The sequence below is a fragment of the Lissotriton helveticus genome, chromosome 11 (assembly GCF_964261635.1).
Source record: "Lissotriton helveticus chromosome 11, aLisHel1.1, whole genome shotgun sequence".
Classification (NCBI taxonomy): Eukaryota; Metazoa; Chordata; class Amphibia; order Caudata; family Salamandridae; genus Lissotriton; species Lissotriton helveticus.
This window is the reverse complement of record NC_136072.1, coordinates 58,139,122-58,159,160: the sequence shown is the minus strand read 5'-3', so window position 1 is coordinate 58,159,160 and position 20,039 is coordinate 58,139,122. Positions and strand designations below refer to the sequence as shown.

Genomic DNA, 20,039 nt, shown 5'->3' with positions numbered 1-20,039 from the left:
TAGTAGCAGATATAAGAGGAAAAGGAAGAAAGGATAATAGAATTAGTGAAAGGTTTATTTTTTATTTTTTGCAGAGTTTTATATAGCGCGAACTAGACCCGAACCGAATCAGGTATCAGAGCGCTTTACATAGCACCAGTTACGTTACATGAGGACGGATACACATTCATTTTAGGCACGGGGAGATTAAGTGATTTGCCCAGAATCACAGGAGGTTTTGGCGTCGTTACCGAGACTTGAACCAAGTTCCCCAGGTCCGAGGTTGAGCGCCCTAGCCGTTAGGCCAACTCCTCTCCCCTTATTAGGCCCCTTATTAGGCCAACTCCTCTCTCCTAGGTTATGTATTTATTCATTTTTGTGTTCTGTAAATTGCCACATTTATTCCCTTTCACTTCCTTTTGAAAGCTTTGACAGGATCTCGGTTTGTTCCCATAAGTAACAAACTTGCTGAGGTTCTAGGGCCACTCCTTTTTACAGATGAAGAAGGAGGGCTCACAAAATCGGCCAGTTGAGGATTTATTACCTTAAAAGGCATGGCTTTTGAAAGCTCAGTTGGTTTGTTAATTAAGAGCTAAGGTTATTCAGAAATTGTGAACACAGAGCATTTTAATATTTACCCACACACTATTCTTCATTTTGTTGTATAGATGCCCCCTTGCATGAGAAACCAATAAGTCATAAAGATTGCTGTTGTTTGATTTTTTTTCTTATCATTGCTTGTGTTTTCTATGTAGAAAGCACCCCCAGGGAGCTTGACTAGAGCAGCCAACACGGGAGAAGTCAACACTTACTCTTGATATTTTAGTTTGGTAGAAATCAATAACGTCCTGGGGATCCTCAGTCACTCCTTTTTCTTTGTGACTTTGGATTTCCTTCTTCACAAATTTCTCCATGAAGGCATTGCTCTTGAAGATATCCTGATGAGGTCCTGGAATATGCCGCATCAGCCAGGGGTAAGCATCAAAGAGCTGGAATAAAAGATATTGTATTGATTAACAGAGTGTCCTTTTCTGATCATACATGTAACAAACATATTGAAGGAACTTAGTAGAATACTTCTTGAATGTTCTAGTTTGACAATTTACTTCTAATAGAGATGCATTATGAATTATGGGTAGACAGTCATGAAGCGTCACACTCTTATTTATGTGAGTAGGTGTGTGGAACAAGTGTGTGTAATGTCTAAGACAAAACTAAATTAGAAACTGCATTGTCAGAAAACTTACAACATAAGTAGGAAGTTGTGGTATGAACCGTACAACTACAGTGATACTATGTAGGGACTAGGCAAGGTGACATAGATTAAACCTTGCCTATGGAAGTCCTGATTCTCATGGGTATTCTCCAAGGAAAGTCTTACTGTTTGTGCCAAGCTTCTATGGTTGAGCTCGGATTCCCTACAGTGATTAGTGTTTATTTCTAGGTGCCATATTGTGTAACCATGTTAGACCTCAACCACAACTCACATCACCTTTGCGGCTTCCCTCCCTCAGAGCTTCAAAGTCCAGTTTCCTCTATACTTGAACCCTCCTTACTCTACCTCTTCTTCATCTGGTCCCTTCTCACCCAATTTTCTAAGTCCATTTGTGTCCACCACCCACAGCCGGGATCCACAACAACCACAGATCTCTGCTACTTATGTCGGGAAGCGTCTCCTATATCTTGCGGCTGGGGCAGTATATTCGACTCTGATACAGTTTCCAACACTCCAGTAAGAAAGTTAGGGCACCAAAAGCAAGTGACAGAGCACCCATGTAATTTGGGATTTAAAATGTCTTCTGCCATTAACAACGCTAAATGAGAAAATACAGAATATGCAAAAGTACAAGGCAGAAAAAAATAAAATCATATTAAAAATGTGATGGAATTAAGAGCAGGGGACAGATGGAGAAAACTGAAGCACACATCAGAAAGGGAATGAAAATTAGTCAATGTGAATTTGATTTCAATGGTGATCTCTTCTTCACCTAAACCTACACATGGAACTGAGAACACATCATACTATACTGTTTGCTAACTGTACTGTGTTCTTTCCTAATGTAAGATGCAAATTCTGTTGTGGTCTTCTCTGTGTTGAAATATGACTGTGCTTCTTCTATTTTGTGTATATTTTAAAGTGCTTTGAAGTGGGTTAACAGTGGAGTAATGCAAAACATACAAACACCTTCACAAATTCAACACATAAGTCTGTAAGACCGTATGGTGCTAAAATAATCACTGCTCAAGGGAATATTAAAGTGATGTCAGCTGTGGTAGATTTCATTCTACCTCTGAAAACATCAGGCTCCCTGATAAGAGCAAACTGCCCCCAGCTCCTAACTAGTCATGGAGAACTCATGAAAATTTCTTTCAACTCAAATGCCCAAAAAAATGTTTCAGAAAGGGTTTGATGCAAAATTGCAAAGGATTGAGAATGACTTCATCTCATCCTGTGGCTCTTCATCTTTCTCTCGGACATTATGTCCAATTGGAATATGAAGCAATCCATGAATAAACCTACCCTCTCTGCAGGCCATCTCCTTGATCCGGTCTTTTCCAATGGCTGTATTAAGGTTGTAGAGATCTTGAGCAACAGTTGGTGGGATCATTTTTCTGTGTACTTTTTATGTTTAAATTTGTTTTATTGGTTTCAAGAAAAAACATAGATAGTACAATGCAATATTGAGGCCACAAGAAACAATAAATGACATGCTGGAAGAACGGCTTTGTATAGCATAGCACATATCTTGCAAAGGTCGTAGGGCCCCACCATCGTTCTCTCGTTGTGTCACCCCAATGAGTTATGGCACTGAGCAATAATCGTCCGCGAAGCTAAATTAGTAAAAACAAAAGTAACAAACCCCCCTCCCATCCCCGAAAACTTCCCCCTCCCCAACCAGTGTGCCGAACCTTGTTAATGTGGGGTATCTCTGTTGCGGTGTGTTCATGGCGCTTCCTTCTCAGACTCTGTGGTGGCATAGTTTGTGTTTGTCAGGCGCAGTAGACGGAGGTATCTTGGGTAAATAATTTCATTAAACTCTTGAGAGAGAAGTGTGAGCAGCGGTTGCCGAACTGTGTGGAATGTGGCTGCAGACTGTGTGAGTGTAGCTTGGATGCGTTCCATCCCTAAAGTAAACCAGAGTTTGTGCAACCAGCCCGTGTGAGTGGACCTCGTGCTAGTCCCCAAAGGGATAGGATGTGCTGGGAGGCTGCCTGTATCGCAAGACCCATTTGGTGCCCCCTAATGGATTTCAGAGGGAAAGTGAGTGCATTCGGGAGTCCTAGAATGGTGTAGGCTGGAAACCGTGGGATTTCAGTGTCTAAGGAACTATCTATATCGTTAAGGACTGCTGTCCAATATGCCTTGACTTATGTGCATTCCCATAGGAGGTGTGGCAGAGTGCCTGTTCCACCACATCCCCTCCAGCAGGACGCGCTCCGGGATAGGTTGCCCCTGTGGAGCCTAGCAGGTGTGAGGTACCAATACGTGGCTAACTTCACAGCTGACTCTCTACCCGCTGTATTCCTAGCTGTGTGAGTGGCCCTGTAATAAATCGACCGCCATTCCCGAAGTGTCAATGTTCTCCCTAACTCCCCCTCCCAGCGTCTCTGCCCTGCCGTGTGGTGTGTCTCAGAGAAAGGAGAGAGCATCTTGTTGAGGTCCGTAATAAGGCCTCGATCCGAGTCCTTTGTAACCAGCCATTTCTCAAACTCAGTTATGTGCCTTCCAACGAAAGGGCTAATCTCGGGTTGTGTGAGCCAATGACTGAGCTGGAAATATTGAAAACGCTGTGGCGAGGTGATATCATACCCCTGAGACAGCGCGGTGAATGGGATAAAGCCCTCTTAGTCGAAGAGATACCCCGCTGATCTACAGCTGGAGCCTCGCCATTGTGGGAACGAATCGGGGTCAGTGCCTGGGGGAACTCAGGATTGTCCAATAGTGGAGTGAGCGGCAAAGGGAAGGTTGTGAGCTCTCGTCCGGTAGCAACCAAGCCCCACACTTTCAGTATGGTGCGCGTAATGGGTGAGTTCTGGAGATAGCGCGGTCTGTGTAGGCGGCGAAGGAATGGTATTTTCCACAAAGATGTTTGGGCCATGGCCCTGTCTTGGAAGAGCCATCTCTTCTCAGATTCTGGCCTATACCACTCCCCTAGATATCTCAGCTGTGCCGCTTGAAAGTATTGTTGTAAATTGGGAATCCCCAGACCCTCCTCGTCCATCCCCCGATATGCCAGTTGTTTGTTCATTCGCAGTCTCTTCCCCCCCCGGATAAAGTGCTGGATCGCCGCTTGCAAAGTTTTAATAGTCACGGCCGGTGGGAACACGGGGATAGTCTGAAAGATATATAGTATCTTGGGAAGTGACGACATTTTCACAGCCGCAATCTTTCCCAGCAGGGACAGCGGCTGTTTCGCCTAGTGCCCCAGGTCCCTTTGAATCTGCGATGTTATGTTGGCATAGTTCAAAGCCACTGTCCCGTCTGTTGACGGTGTAAGGGTAATACCCAGGTAAGGGAGTTGCATCTGGGTTAACAGTCCCCCTCTGTACGCAGGTGCTCCACGTTGAGCGTGAGTGTTTTTGCCCAGCCGTAAGATCAGCGATTTCCCTCTATTCATCCTAAGGCCGGACACCCTGCTGAAAGACTCATTCTCCTCCAGGAAGGCCGGCACTGAGCTCTCGGGATTATCGAGAGCCGCCAAGATGTCATCTGTGTACAGACCGATAGAATGTGGCTCCCTGCAAAAGTTATGCCTCGGATGTCAGGGTGGTCACGCACTCTCCTCGTGTCAGTGGCTCTATGTAGAGCGCAAACAAGAGGGGGGAAAGGGGACACCCCTGCCTGGTGCCGCGTTGAATTTTGAAGGGACTGGAGCATAAGCCATTGAGGCAGACCCCCCTTGTGGGCAATGGTAGCAGCTTGCAACCCAGGCTTGAAAACGCTCACCCACCCCGAAGTGCGTTAAAGCCTTCCCCAGAAAGCCCCAATCGACGCGGTCAAACGCCTTCTCAGCTCAATGGCTAGGAGTACCGAGTCTCGATTGCTGGAAATGGGCTTTGTCGATCAAGTGGAGGATGTGTTTGGTATTGTCACTGCATTGTCTGATAAAGCCCGATTGGTCCGGATCTATCATCCCCGGGAGTCAAGGTCCAAGCCTCGATGCCAGCCCACCCGTAAAGAGCATAAGGTCAAGATTAAGTACAGAAATTGGCCGGAAAGTGGAGCATTGATCAGCGTCTTTGCCCGGCTTGGGCAGCACTATTACATCCGCCTCCAGCATATCGGGCGGGATGGAGCCTGGGCCCTGAAAGGAATTAAAAACTTTGTAATAATCGGGGCAAGCAGCGGACAGAAAGTTTTATAAAAAACTGCAGAGAAGCCGTCTGGGCATGGCGATTTTAGAGGTTTGAGACCGGAGATGGCACTGATCACCTCTTTGATTCGAATAGGTGCATCCAGAGCGCTCGCGTTCACTGAGTTCAGCGCGGTACTTGTCGCACCCCGCAGGTAAGTGTCAGCGTTAGCCACTGGTATGGGGTCCGCCTTGTAAAGGGACGCGTAATAGTCCCCAAACGCCCCCCTATTTGTGCCTCATCATGTATCTCGTCCCCCCTCTCATTAAGTAAGGATAACATTTTTGAGCGTTGAACCTTGGCCTGCAACGCGCTCGCAAGGAGGCATCCCGTTCTGTTCCCCCCTATATAATAGGTATGTCGTAGGCGGAGAGCCGCATACTCGGCACGATCCATGTCTAAACGTGCTAATTGTACTCTGGCAACTTTTAGTTGTTTCCAGATCGATGGGGCTCCCGTATGGCTGTGTACCCGTTCCAGCTCTACTAACTTGGCGGTGAGGACTTCTCGTTTGACTTTACGATCTTTAGCCTCCGCTGCTGCTACGGCGATTAGTTCACCCCGCACTACTGCTTTTAACGCCCCCACACTGCCGTCATAGGTGTATCGGAGCGGTCATTAACCTCAATGTAATCAGTGATGCGCTTTCGGAGTTGCTGGACTATCTCTAAGTGCTGTAAGAGGGGTTCCATCAACCTCCATCGACCTGTTGCATCATAGTCCCAGGCCAGGTTGCCCCAAAATCAGGCCTGTGGTAAAGTTACGTGAAGGAACTTGTGGCACTGACGACCTTTCCGGCCCCCCGTCCACCCCCTCCCCGACCTGCATTGTTGTGATGCGATGGAAACCCCTCACCCAGTCCGGTCAGTCTGCCGTCTTAGATGATTGTCTGTGACCAACCCTGTGCCACCCATGCTGGGGTGGGTGCTGCGACAGAGCTGGCGGAGGTCCTTGTGAATTATCTGGTGAGGATGCGTCCTCGCGGAAGTCGATACCCAGAAGGGCGCAGGTGTCTTGTAAGTACCTCATTTGATGCAGGGACCCATTCCATTTAAAAATCAGTCGGAAGGGGTGGCCCCAGGAGTAGGGGACTCCCTTATCACGTAAGAACGTCGTAACAGGCTTAAAGGCTTTCTGTTTATGGAGGGTGATGGCCGAGAGATCTTGATAGAGTGTCACCGGGTGTCCCTGGTATGTAAGGGGTTGCTTCTGTCGCGCCTCCCAAAGGATTCTCTCCGTTAAAGGGAAGTCGGGCAAAAAAAGCTGGTATATCGGGAGGGGGTGCAGGTGCGCGGCACGCCAGGCCAACTCTGTGTGCTCTGTCTATGCGGATGTCGAAATCCTTTGTTTCCCCTAAGATCTCCCGAAACATATCCTGTAAGAAGCTGACGATGTTCTCTCCCTCTGCTTAGGATGGCACTCCGTGGACCGTAATGTTGTTCCGTCTCGACTTGTTTTCAAGGTCATCTGCGTGAGCCTGCTGGTCCACTTGTTGGTCACGGAGAAGGATGAGTTCCTGCTGGAGTTGTTCCATTTCTTCGCCTTAAGTGGAACTGTGTACTTAAGTTGTATCTTGCAGTTTTATACAACCTCTTAAGTATAAGCTTATACTCTTTCTATTGTATGGGCAGGTTAAAAAGGGTATTCCCTCTGCAAGCATCCTCACACCGTAGTTTCATAGTTCGTTCAAAGTCACGTGCGAATTTCATTCCAATGGAGGACTCCCAAGCATCAATGTCAAAAACATCTACTTCTTCGGTTATGGCTAATGGCTCCTCTTCTCTCAATAAAGCAATAACTAAACATCTCAAAAAGGATTCTCCTTCTCCACCAAATCAATCTTCGTCTGTTTCCATGGATCTTCTCCTGGAGGAAATCCGAGCCCTACGTCCATTTGTTGAAGAGACCAATTCCAAGATACAAATCCTAACAGATGGATGGGAAAAACTGGAAGAAAGAGTCACTAAGGTCGAACATAGTGTTGAAACTCTCACTGCATCTTACAACATCTATGCAAAAACAGATTGAAAACCTTGAAAACAGAAATAGATGCAACAACCTCCGCATTTATGGCCTATCGGAGGGTGTGGAAGGGTCGGATCCTATCTCCTTTTTTCAAAAATTCTAACCGTCATCACTAAATCTGCCAGAGGACACTACTCTCAATATATAACGCGCGCACAGACTGGGCCCACTGCATTCATCATCCTCAAGTACAAAGAGACAGAGAGGAGTCATTTTGTATTTTCTTGAGTATACGGATCTCCTCAAAGTACTATCAGCAGTTAGACTCCTGAAGCGTATTTCATTCTCTGGTCACCATTTGTGTTTTTCACAGGACTATGCCAAATCCACAGCAGACAGAGGTGAGGAATTCCTTGCTATGCGTCCAGCATTACGTTCTATTGGAGCACGGTTCGGGCTTTTCCATCCCTGCTTGTTCAAAGTCACTTTCAATAACAACACCATGACCTACGAGGATCCAATAAAGTTAAAGAGTTTCCTTAATACACATTGCCCAGAAAAGATGGACTTTTCAAACACTCACTTTAAATAGCCCCTTTACTTGGTTATATACTGGAAAAGGATTTCACTTTCCAACATGTTGTTTTACTTACAGAATTCTAGAATAGATTCTGTCATGGTTTAATGGTTTGTTTGCTCGCATTATTCTCTTTCATTTCAGGTTATGACCTTATATTGTCTGTTATAATAATATGTCACAACATACTCCATCCTGTTTGTATTAACCATTTATTATTTCTTTTTACACAGGACCCAACCTCATGTGCTTGACCTATTAGTCTTAAATATTGCTTACATCCCGAAGTCTTCCCCGCCCTACCTCATGGAGTCCGGGTACGTCATCGTTCCATGTGGTTCCCCCCCCTAACCTTCCATTGTTTTGATTTCTATGTGGATATAATAATTTTTCTTGTATTCTTCCTTACAGTTCTCATCCCTTCTTCTTTACTCCCCCTTCTTTCTTTCTATCATACAAGTTTCTATCATTTGCCTCTTTGTCTAATCTTGCTTCCTTCTTTCCTTTATCTTTCCTACCTTATCAGCTTCTCTCAATTGGTTTTAGCTTTCAATATCTTAGTACCTAATATTAGGTTTACTTCAATGTTTTTTATAGTTCTCATTGTTGAATTTTTCACAAATATTATTGTTTACAATCTACAGGATTTTATTGGTTCACATATGTACTTATTACTTTTACTTCACACATGTTTTTGAAAATTGTCACATGGAAAGTCAGAGGCTTGAATTCCCCCATTAAGCGACAGAGAGTCTTATCCCACCTCTCCAAATTAGATGTTAATATTGCGTTACTGCAGGAATCACATCTCACTGAAGACGAATCTCTAAAACTTAAAAGAAATTGGTTTGGTGAAATCTTTTTTTTCACCAGGTGATGGCAAGAGAAACGGGGTTATAACTCTTTGTCACAAAGCACTCAATGCCAAGCTTGTATCTCAAGAATTCGACACAGTGGGCATATGGATTCTCAGTAACCTCCTGCTGGGAAAGACCGCTCTGTCTTTGCTTAACATTTATGCCCCTACTAGCGGAGATGCCACGTTTTGGTCTCGTATATCTCAGTTATTTCTCAAGTACCCATCAGAAAACTTTATCATGCAGGAGATTGTAACCAAGTGATGGACCCATTTATTGATAGAAATTCTAAATCCCCCTTTATCTCAAACACGGCACACAAAGTTTTCACACAAACTATTCAACAGAGGAACATACTAGACTCATGGCGCCTTTGTAACCCATCCACAAGAGAATACTCCTTTTTTTCCCCTCCGCATCAAACACAATCCCAAATAGACCATATTTTTATTTCACGCAACATCTCCGAATCCCTACGGTGTGCTGACATAGGCCCTATACTCATTTCGGATCATGCACCTGTTTCGATTCAATTAGATATTTTTAACCAATCGACATTACCATAAAAATGGCGATTTAACAACTCTTTACTCCTTGACACCAATTTCAAATTATCTTTCATCTCTTTCGCTCAAGAGTTTTTTCACATTAATTTAACGAATGATGTTTCCCTTAATACAGTATGGGATGCCTTTAATGCCACTGCTTGGGATTTCATCATTAGGTTTGTCTAATGGGTGATGGAACTCGCACAGCCCGATGGTTATTCACCAAGATAATGCAGGTAAATTCTGTTGTGTGCTCCGAGACTGTCACTGTCTGACCTGACAGTGTTAACTCAACGAGGACTACTGCAATGCCCACCCCTGCCCGGGGGAGGCGTCTCCGAGCACTACGTGAAATGACCAACTGGGTCTTATTCCATAAATGAAGTTAGTCCAAGCAGCGTGGCTTTCTTTGATGCATTTCGGGCTCTGCCCTTCCTCAGGGGATGACTGTTACACCAAACAGTGCCAGGGCTCCGAGGAGTTCCGGCACTGTTTGGTGTAACAGTCATCCCCTGAGGAAGGGCAGAGCCCGAAATGCATCGGGATTGGCTATAATTATGATACCTTCTGTGCAGCAACAGCTTTAAATTAAACCATGAAACGTTAATGTGTTTAATAAATCGAGGATGATTCAAAGAAAGCCACGCTGCTTGGACTAACTTCATTTATGGAATAAGACCCAGTTGGTCATTTCACGTAGTGCTCGGAGACGCCTCCCCCGGGCAGGGGTGGGCATTGCAGTAGTCATCATTAGGTTTGTGTCAAATAAACATAAAGCTTTCCACACATTACATAACATACTTCTTGCTAAGATCAAAAAACTTGAGCACTCTTATCATACCTCCAAGTTGAAGGACTCCCTTAAAGATCAAATCAATGCAAACATCGCCTTTAATGAATCTACTACCAAACTGGCCTCCCTATACTTACTAAAATCCTCAGCGAAGTACTATGGTGGCCCAAAACAATCTGGCAAACTTCTAGCCAACTATCTGAAGATTAAACAACAGAAACTTCATATTGACTCCATTATAGATGATAGCCAAGCATCGAAATCCAAAGACACAGAAATACTCCAAGAATTTGTACATTTCTATCAATCCCTCTACACACCAGAAAACACACCCTCAGATATAGACATATCTCAATATTTCTCCACAATTCCAAAACATATTAATCCCCAATTAGATTTACTTTCTCTGGAAGCTGAACTTACACAAAGAGAATTGCTAAATGCTTTAAAAACCCTTAAAATAGACAAGGCCCTAGACCCAGACGGTTTCACAGAGGAATGTATTTACATTTCGCTCATCTATTACTCCCACATCTACACACTCTTCTTTCTTCCTTTACTACCTCTCGTAATTCCACTAGCTCTTTCTCCGAAGCCTTGATTTGTCTAATACCAAAGGTTGATAAGGATCTACGTTACAGTAAGAATTACAGAACTATATCCTTAGTCAACGTAGATTATAACATTTTCTCAAAAGCTCTAGCCCTAAGATTAGAACCACATCTCCCCATGGTGCTTGGTGAAAGAACAATCAGGTTTTGTCAAAGGTCGCAATGTCACTGACAATACACGCCTATTCTTTGACATTTTATCAAAATCATCACATTACCCAGACTCCTTGGCAGCAATCGCGTTAGATGCAGAAAAGGCCTTTGATAGGGTATACTGGCCTTTTATCTTCCACGCTCTCAAGCGGTTTGGGCTTGGACCGAAAATCATTTTATTAATAGCCCTACTTTACTCTGAGCCCAAGGCCGCCATATCCACCAATGGCCTCATCTCCCCCTACTTTAATCTTAAACGAGGAGTACGCCAAGGATGCCCCTTGTCCCCTTTTCTTTTCAATTTGGCCTTAGAACCCTTTCTTTCAAGAATACGCCAGAATAACTTAATCACAGGTTTTGTCTCAGACCCTCAACAAATCAAGCTGCAGCATATGCTGACGATATTTTAGTTTTTCTCTCCCAAACACAATCTTCACTTGCAGCTTTCATGGGAGAGGTGGAGGCCTATGGATTGGTATCTGGCTATAAATTGAATGGAGGAAATTGTGAGATACTACCCTTAACCAAATACACCTTTAAGGATGATTTTAAGATTTCTAACTTCACTCGGAACCCTAAACATATAAAATATCTTGGCATTTGGTTCTCTCCCTCTATAAAGACATCTATCTCTTTAAACATAGACAAATGTTCTGCCAAACTTAAAGCACTGACTGCAAGATGGCATCCTCTTCACCTTTCTTGGTGGGGGCGTCTTGAAATAATCAAAATGATGTTGACTCCGATAGTATTGTATAACCTTTCCAACATTCCATTATCCATTCCATCTAAATTCTTTCAAAAGATCAATTCTATTTTGACTTCTTTTTTATGGAACGGTAAAAAACCAAGAATGGCATTGAAGAAATTAACAAAACCAAAATCTGAAGGTGGTGTCAATTTCCCTAATTTTTCCAATTATCACAAAGCCTTTCAGTTACAACAACTATCAAATCGGATCACTAATCAATCTGGAAAAAAACCTCTTTGGTTGATCTTGAGACCTCATGTTTAGCTCCCTTCTCATTTCAGGAATATCTCTCCTTTACTCGTAAACCACAAAAGCTCTCTACTCCCATAATTAAGAAATCTTGTAAACTATTATCCACTGCATCCCACTTAGAGGCACATAATTTGGACACTTTTCCTAATTCCACAATCTGGCACAATAACAAATCCTTTTTAACAGGAAACCTATATACTGGAAGGTTTGGAGAAACAAAGGTCTACTTTGGGTTCATCAATTTTCAGATCAGGGCTCACCCATTCAATTTACGCAACTGCAAACTCTTTATCATTTGCCTTCTTCCTTTCAACCTAAATTTTTGATCTTGCAGAACACAATATTGGATACTTACGCTAAACTCAAATCTTCACCTTCCTCAACCTCCCAACCCCTTTTCCCATGGCATAACCTTTTGTTCATAAACCCCAAAGCGTCCACCATTTATTCCCATTTAATGGCACCCCTTGAGATCAGAGACAAAACCAAGGTGGAACTCTCATGGGAATCCGATCTGGTAATGAATTGGTCTATTTCTTTTTGGAACAGAATTTGGCGAAACTCCGGAAATCATCCAGAGCAGCCAGCACAACACAAACACAATTCTTTATTTACAATAGATTATTTCTTACCCCCACATACCTACATAAAATACACACCACAAATCCCAACACCTGCTGGACATGTTCCCAGGTTGACGCTGAACTTTATCACATGCTATTCACCTGTCCACATGTTTTTATATTCTGGAAACAGGTCTGGCACCAAATCAACAATATCTTCCACACCACAATTCCCCTCTCTCTCACAAACATTTTCCAAACAAGTAGTTTGTCATCGGATTGGAAAACAAGTCAATCTCGGTTACCACTTATTGATTTGTTAATAGCTGTAGTTTTTCAGCAAATATAAACAAACTGGAAAGACTCTTCTAAATTGTCCTATTTAGCTTGGTGGTATGCTGTATGTCACAAACACCGCCTTGATACAGCACTTGTTCATCCTATCTCTCTTGCTACTAAACGACTTCACCTCTGGGGCCCACTCACACAGTTCCTAGATGATACCGTGAAGAAAACTTCTTTACCTATTCCCTCACAACAAGAAGTTACCAAGCCTCCTTGACCTCCTATTGTTTTGTTTATATTATGCTTAATTTATCATTTCCTTTAACACCCTTTAAAATTGTGTATTTTTGACATGTACTGTTATTTATGATTTTTGTGAACCTTTGATTGTATTCATATCATCTTCTATATTATCCTTTTACTATTTTAATGGATATTATAAATCATTATTCTTTATTACATCTTCATGTATTTATGTATTAACAAATAAGTGCTTTCATGAAGTATTGTTTTATGGTCATATTAATCTTTTCAATAAACTTTTTCTTGAACTTAAAAAAGAATATGAAGTCATCCTAAGACTCACCCTGCCCCACGCGCTGCCTAGTCTGCTAGCAATAACATAATTTGCTTTGATGAGCTGAGGGAATTCTTTATCGTCTCTGGAGAAGTGGTGTCCAAAAATCACAACAGAGATCACATTAGTGACAGAATGGATGATCGCCGGAGAGGGATTCTGGCTTTTCCCTGCGAGCAAAAAACAAAAAACAAAACAGAGTGGAGCACGTTATAGTAAACCATAGCGGTTGGGTTCACGGCTGGCCGTACCTGGAAAACAAAGCTAAACAACAGTGGATTAGAATGCTTTTCAGAATAATTTAATAGGTTATATCAAGAATTTTGCCCACAGCCCTTTTGTGGTCGAGCCTAGAAAGAACTTGCATTGTCTCTTTGAGACAGACATGTTGTTTTCTACTTTGTGACCTTAAAGCCCACCCCTACATTTAAAATGTATTTGTCAGTGTCGTTAAAATTCAATAGTTAACTCACATGGAGCAGTGTCCCAGGGCTTGTACTCTTCCACTTGTCCTATTTTATTTCCTGTCACAGAGACAATTTTTTTTTCAATGAGCACTTCCCACAAGTGTGTTTCTCTCATTTCCCTTGCTCAGTGCAGCACCCGCTTCACTGACACTACGTTTCTTCTGCTCAATGTGTGCGTTTCCTTCTTTTCTTAGTTTCCTGCTTGTCTCTACGAGTGCTCCTGTTTTCATAGCTCTCCTGTACATAGGGCTGTAAATCTTGTTCTTGTTTGTGCCCCATTTGGTGAATTTAGTCTCATTTAGCCAGGATCAAGTACAAAACTAGTATGTCCTAAGTCGGCGCCATTCGTGACAACGCACCGTGCAGTTGGAGGCCTTGGTTTTGATATTTCACAAGAGCATGTCTGCGCTGTGTGGTGCCGCCTGCCTGAGGCTGCTGCCCCTGGCCTGGGCCCCCCTTCCACGCACTCCAAGCATTCATATCATAAGTTTGGGGGGGGCTGATAAAAGCATACATTTGCAGAAGAAGCACATGTTCCTAGTTCTAGTTTTGTGTTGGCTCGAAATACCCCACCCCAAACCCTGCAAACAACGGATTGGATTACAGTGATCATGTACGAACTGTTTAGTGCATCATTCTGTTTATTTGGGGGTCGACAGACAAACCCTACATTTCTCTATACCTCTTGAACAAAGGACAAGAGAGATGTGCCAGTAAGTTGAGATGTAAATGAGCAATACTGACATTTTTATATACTATACCAGTGGCGGCTGGAAGGGAAAGGGGGTAGGGACAAAATACCCAAAAAAACACTTACCTACTCACAGACGCCGTGGCCGACTCTCCACCATTGTGTCTCCTTCTCCGGTGAGTCCCAGAAGCAGAAGGACACAGGCTCCCCCAAGCCAATCAAAATACTGCTGCAGTGCAGTGTTGTGATTGGTCTGAGCACACAGGCTCCCCAAGCCAATCACAACATTGCAGCATTGAAGAGTTGTGATTGGTCTGAGCGCCGTTGTTGGTGCTCAGACGGGGACCAGAAGCCTGTGCATGTTCCCGACCAGGCTGTGCATTCCAGCCTGGTGAGGAACAGGCAAAGTGCGCATGACTGTTTGGCCGGTCCAAGATGGCCAACCAAACCGTCGTGTACACTTGGAGTGTGCAAACCACTCCTCCCCCTGTGACAGCAGCCTTGCCCTCCCCTAACCAGGCCAGAGCCTATGAAAAATTAAATGATAATAACGTTATTATCATTTATTTTTTCCTGCTCTGACAGCAGTGGGGCAATGCTACTCGGACATAGCAGAGGCGGCTCGCCTCTGTACTATACATGTTCACTGTATTGTAAAGAAATAGAAATGTCTTGGATCTGCAGATAAAAATATTTATTACTCATTTACAGTGCACAGTATGCATAGCCCACTCTGATTAACACAATTGCTTTTAGGACTTGAACGTTCTGCTGGCACATGGCCCAAAGGCTCATTACTCCTATAGCCTCTCACTCGATCACAAGGGGTTAACTACTTCACTGTGGTCCCTGGCAGGGTACCATCATTGCAGCTGTGCTGTGTGATTCTTCTTTGTCGGGCGGTTTCCTAGGTCCAATAGATGCTCAGGTGTTCAGACAATATATTTCTATATAGCCTGCTTGTCTCTTCACGGCCGATTCACAGAACTAACTTAAGACAAAATCCTAAACTTACTACTTTTGGTATTCACAGAAGTTAGGATTTTGTCCTAAGTTTGTCTTAAGACAGACTTAAGACAGACTTAAGTTAGGATTTTGTCTTAAGTCTGTCATAAGTCTGTCTTAAGACAAACTTAAGACAAAATCCTAACTTCTGTGAATACCAAAAGAAGTAAGTTTAGGATTTTGTGTTAAATTAGTTCTGTGAATCGGGCCCTTCGCACCCACAGTGCAGGTAAAAGAAAATATGTTTGATACCCTGCTTCGGAATTCAGGCAGCCAATAGGAGGCTGGACCTCACCAAAGTGACTTTTGTTTCTTGGGTTCTCTGCTGGAATGGAGTGAGTGGTGTGACAGCTCTCTCAACAAGGTAATCCAATCCTCTCCTGCCTCAGATCTGATGGGCATGTTCTCACAGAGAGACAGGGATGCAACTGGGTTCTTCCTACATCATACACAATCTAGCTTCTGCTCAGTTCAATTTAAAACCACTTTCTTTCTTGGCTCTGGGGAATAGAATAACTGAAAATTATTTCTGTTCCTGTTAGGGTCCACCACTATTGGCGTATATCTGTAAAGAAACTTTGTTTGCCAATGTTCTGTCGCATGAGAGATATGTGAAGTATATTAGAACATTGGAATGTTGGGAGCTTCATTAAAAACAATGGAGTGCTCAGGGCTTATTATGGCTGGTATAAGCCCGGCGCTCCGACATTCCAATGTTTCTTTGTTCACAGCTGTGGCTGTGAACAAAGGCTTCAGGGAGCCTTAGGGGATTCCAGTCCCCTCACGCTCCCATAAGGCTTCGTTTTTTTTGTTAGAACATTCTGCCCTCTACTGGCAGAATGTTCTAATAGCCTTATAGCCCTTCGTAGCTGGGCTATACAGGCTATTAAAGTCCCTCTCCCTTGTTAAAGGCCCTCGCCTTCGGCTCTGGCCTTTAACGCTGGAGAGAGCATTTAATAGCCGGTATAGCCCTCTACGGCTATATTATGAATTTTAATGAGGTGACATTATGAATTTCCTCGTACATTTATATTTATTTTTAAAATTTTGTAAAATAAGTGCACAAAAGGTTTTATGAATGCTTTTTTATTTATTTTTATTATCATATAGTTTAATGGTTTTAAAAAGACTAAACACAAGAATAAAAAACTTGAACTATTGCCGTATATCACATACACCATATGTCATCATGGTGCCTTGCTGCATAAGCCCTCCACCATTCCCTGCTTACCGTCAGCACGACAGGTCCATCACTGCCATCTCATCTACAGTCTTCTATTACAGCCTTATAGCCCGGCGTAGCGGGCTATACCGGCTATTAAAGGCCCTCTCCAGCGTTAAAGGCTCGAGCCGAAGGCGAGGCCCTTTAACATAGGAGAGGGACTTTAAAAAACATTAAACAACCATCTGAAGAAACAGTGTCCTGCTTTGGTGAACACTTGGTTACATTAACTTGTTGAAAAGCCTAGTAGATCTGCAACAAGATATCCAACATCATTAAATGCTCCAATTCTCACCTCCCCACCTACATTTCAAAACTATTATTGAACAGTGATCAATCCCTAAAACACCATCTATCTTGTGGCTCTTTTCACCTACTTAGCCCACATCCTAAATCCAGTACTCAAATCTACTAATCTTGGACATTCCCAATCCGACCCTTTCAGATCTCAAGCAATAACCTAGAATGTGTGATCTGACCTTCCTATTAAACCTTGGTCTTGTCTATTACTTAGCCATAATGCGTGCAAAAAAACTGCTGAGACATTACCCTAATTCAAGAAACCTGCAGCACACCTCACTTTCGAACTACACCCGAGTCTCTAGTTCCCTTCTTCTGCAAAAAGTTGAATCCCTCTGTGCTAACAAACCTACTGAACCCCTTCACACTTCATTTCCGTGCCCTCTACTCTACTGAATCAGTGCTTGCACATGAAGCTATTATCGCCTCCACCCACCTCATCCTCATATTACTTGATCTACATGCTACTTTTGATAGCATCTCCTTTCCATGCTTGACACTTCACTTTAGCTCTACTACTGTCTCTTTCCTTTCACACTAATTCTGCCTCTATTACACTCACCTCTTACCTACCTACTGAACCTTTCACCTCCCACCTCGTCACAGCCTCTAACGTTCTCTCACTGGTTCTACCTCTCTATATTCTACCTCTCTCCCCCTGCCTCTTACCTGCTGTTGGTTGTCTGCCCTCTTACATCCAACACTCACCATACCCTCTCTATGACACTTAAGTTCTCCTGATGGCTCAGCTTCTCTTATATCTACCTCTCCTATTCAATCAATTCATTTCACCTTTCATCTTTCTCTCCAGCCTCAACTTTGTTCACTGGTTCTGCCCCCTTTATGTCCACCTCTCCCTTCCATGCTCAACTCTTCATGTTTTATTTCCTCTCACCTCTACCCTCAATTCACTGTTTCTGACCCTCAAGCTTCCACGTCTGCCCTACATGCACTGCTATTTACCACTCTTCTCCTCGGCCTCTTACCTCGCTTCACCTCTTGTGCCAAGACGCAATACAGGCCGCTGCAGCACAGATGGGCCCACAACCCTTCAGGAGGCCCCCAACCCATTACGGGGCTCCCATTCAGCCCAGGGCCAATGAATATCTGTGAGACTCAGGGGCCCATTATCACATTCTGCAGAGAGGGACCACATTATTTTGGGTTACACCACTGCTCCTGTTTAATTTACAGCATTCTCTCCCCTTCCACCCTCCCACTCTCCCCAAGCCTGTTATATTTCTCTTTTGCATGCTATTTCTTTTACCTAACCAAGACTCTTCCCTTCTCTCATTGATTCTGCCATTATATACACATCACTCCTTCCCCATCTCCCTTTCCTTAAGTGTCTTGTTCTATATAGTTGTTTTGCCACTGATGTTCAGATCTCACCGCTGCTGCTCTGTCATCTCCCCCACCTATTACCTTCTTTTGTTTGTCTAGCCCCTTTTAAATGTGCCTCTCCCCCGATACTTCTAATAAAAGCAAATGTGGACACCAGACCTCCTTAGGGTGGTAAGAATGGATGTGGGGGTCACCCCTCCTTCCCTCCTACCAACTCAATGTTATCATCTCCACTATTCTTTTACCGACCCAATTTTTCATTATTCCTTTTTTTAGGTAAATTACATGAAAATAAAAAAACACCAAGTGCTTATATTCAACTGATATCACTATTTAGGTTTGACTCTATTTATGTTTGTTTTGGATGCACATGCTTGTTTGGAACAAAAAACAAGAAAACAGTTGCAAAAAAAAGGAGAATAGCCTCTCTCTCCATTTTCTGCTCTTCTCCTTTTCCCTTCATTAAAACTGAGCACGTCGATTGTGACACTAAGGCCACTCATTTTTTTTGCTTTGAGCCCTGTAGGATGCTCTGCCTTTCATTCATGCAGGGGCATGGCTCACTTCACACCTAAGGCCAGTTCAAGTATCTGCAATTATCATGCAGATGCAGCGATTAGTATAAGAGAGTTGCCAGCAAAGAAAGCTGATCATGGCCACAAAACCAGCCCTGCCCAGTCTGCCACAGCTGAAAGGAATCCGGGGGTCATATTACCCTTTCAGCCCATGGCAGCATGGCCCAGGAGAGGGGGGCCCGCCTCGGGCCTTGCAGCTGCACCTCGATTGAACATGCCAAGGGAGGGCGCTGCCCACCGCACGGACTTGCGATCCAGGGGGGGCAAGCGCCCCTCCTTGCCACCCCCTGCGGACGCCCATGGACACTGCTATATTGCAGATCCTGAAGACGTGTAGCGGTGTCCAGCAGGTGATGAGACTCTCTCTGATGCCCTTCACAAGTGCAGACCACTCACCATGACATGGAGGAGATGGTTGCTTCTGCACACAAGGACTTTGTGAAAAGGACCCTGAGTGGAACAGTATGAGCCTGTGTCACAGAAAATTACTAGTCCCATTTCACTTCAGACCACCTCATATACACCAGTCCATTTTTTTCTGCAGTGTAATGGGGCACTACGGAGTGAGGTTAGTGCCTATTGGCCTTTAATAGGATTAATGTGAGTGAACTGATTTTGTGCTGATTCCAGTAAAGTATCTGGAGTGAGTCAGTGACAAATTAGGGTATTACACTGGAATTGGGAGTGCAAAGGAGAGGAATGTTTTTAGTTTTTGGACACTTATGTTTTATGTAATGATAATGTAGAAATCAATAAAGTCTGGTAGACAGCTCTTGTAGTTGTGGTTTATTCTTCAAGTCACATCTTGGTAAATTCCAATGTAAGTCTTAATATAAGCCCCACCAGGAGCAGCCTCCTGGCTGCTCAGCCCATCTTCTCCAACAGCTCCACCTTCAAGTATAAACATCCATAACATTCCAAATGACATCATGTAGTTAGAGCATCAGGCAGAGAACCAGGGCCAGGGAGATGCATTACATAAGAAGCAGATTACTACACATCTTCTCCTTTATAATATTTAACAAAATGAAATAGTATACACATATATAAACATAGGAAGAGAAGATAAACATTCCAGAGGTAAACGTAAAAGAACACCATAATAACATGAGCCAAACTCTCCTTATGTAATAATAATAATATTGTAAAAATAATGCAATAACGAGAAA

At 43.5% G+C, this 20,039-nt stretch overlaps 2 protein-coding genes across 4 annotated transcripts in view; one reads left to right on the top strand and one right to left on the bottom strand.

Moving 5' to 3' along the window:
• Positions 1–20,039, top strand: part of LOC144791898 (cytochrome P450 2J2-like) — a 203,004-nt gene that overhangs the window by 63,637 nt on the left and 119,328 nt on the right. Inside the window, exon 2 of the mRNA XM_078666693.1 lies at positions 8,110–8,193. The gene's annotated coding sequence lies outside the window, so the exon portion shown is untranslated. The remainder of the gene's footprint in view (positions 1–8,109; positions 8,194–20,039) is intronic.
• LOC144791897 (cytochrome P450 2J4-like) overlaps positions 1–20,039 on the bottom strand; it is a 129,654-nt gene that overhangs the window by 81,404 nt on the left and 28,211 nt on the right. For all 3 annotated transcript variants that reach the window (XM_078666689.1, XM_078666690.1, XM_078666691.1), the window contains exons 4-5: positions 13,276–13,436; positions 792–968 (exon numbers count right to left, since the gene is read on the bottom strand). In XM_078666689.1, the coding sequence (XP_078522815.1) occupies positions 792–968; positions 13,276–13,436 (338 nt within the window). The remainder of the gene's footprint in view (positions 1–791; positions 969–13,275; positions 13,437–20,039) is intronic.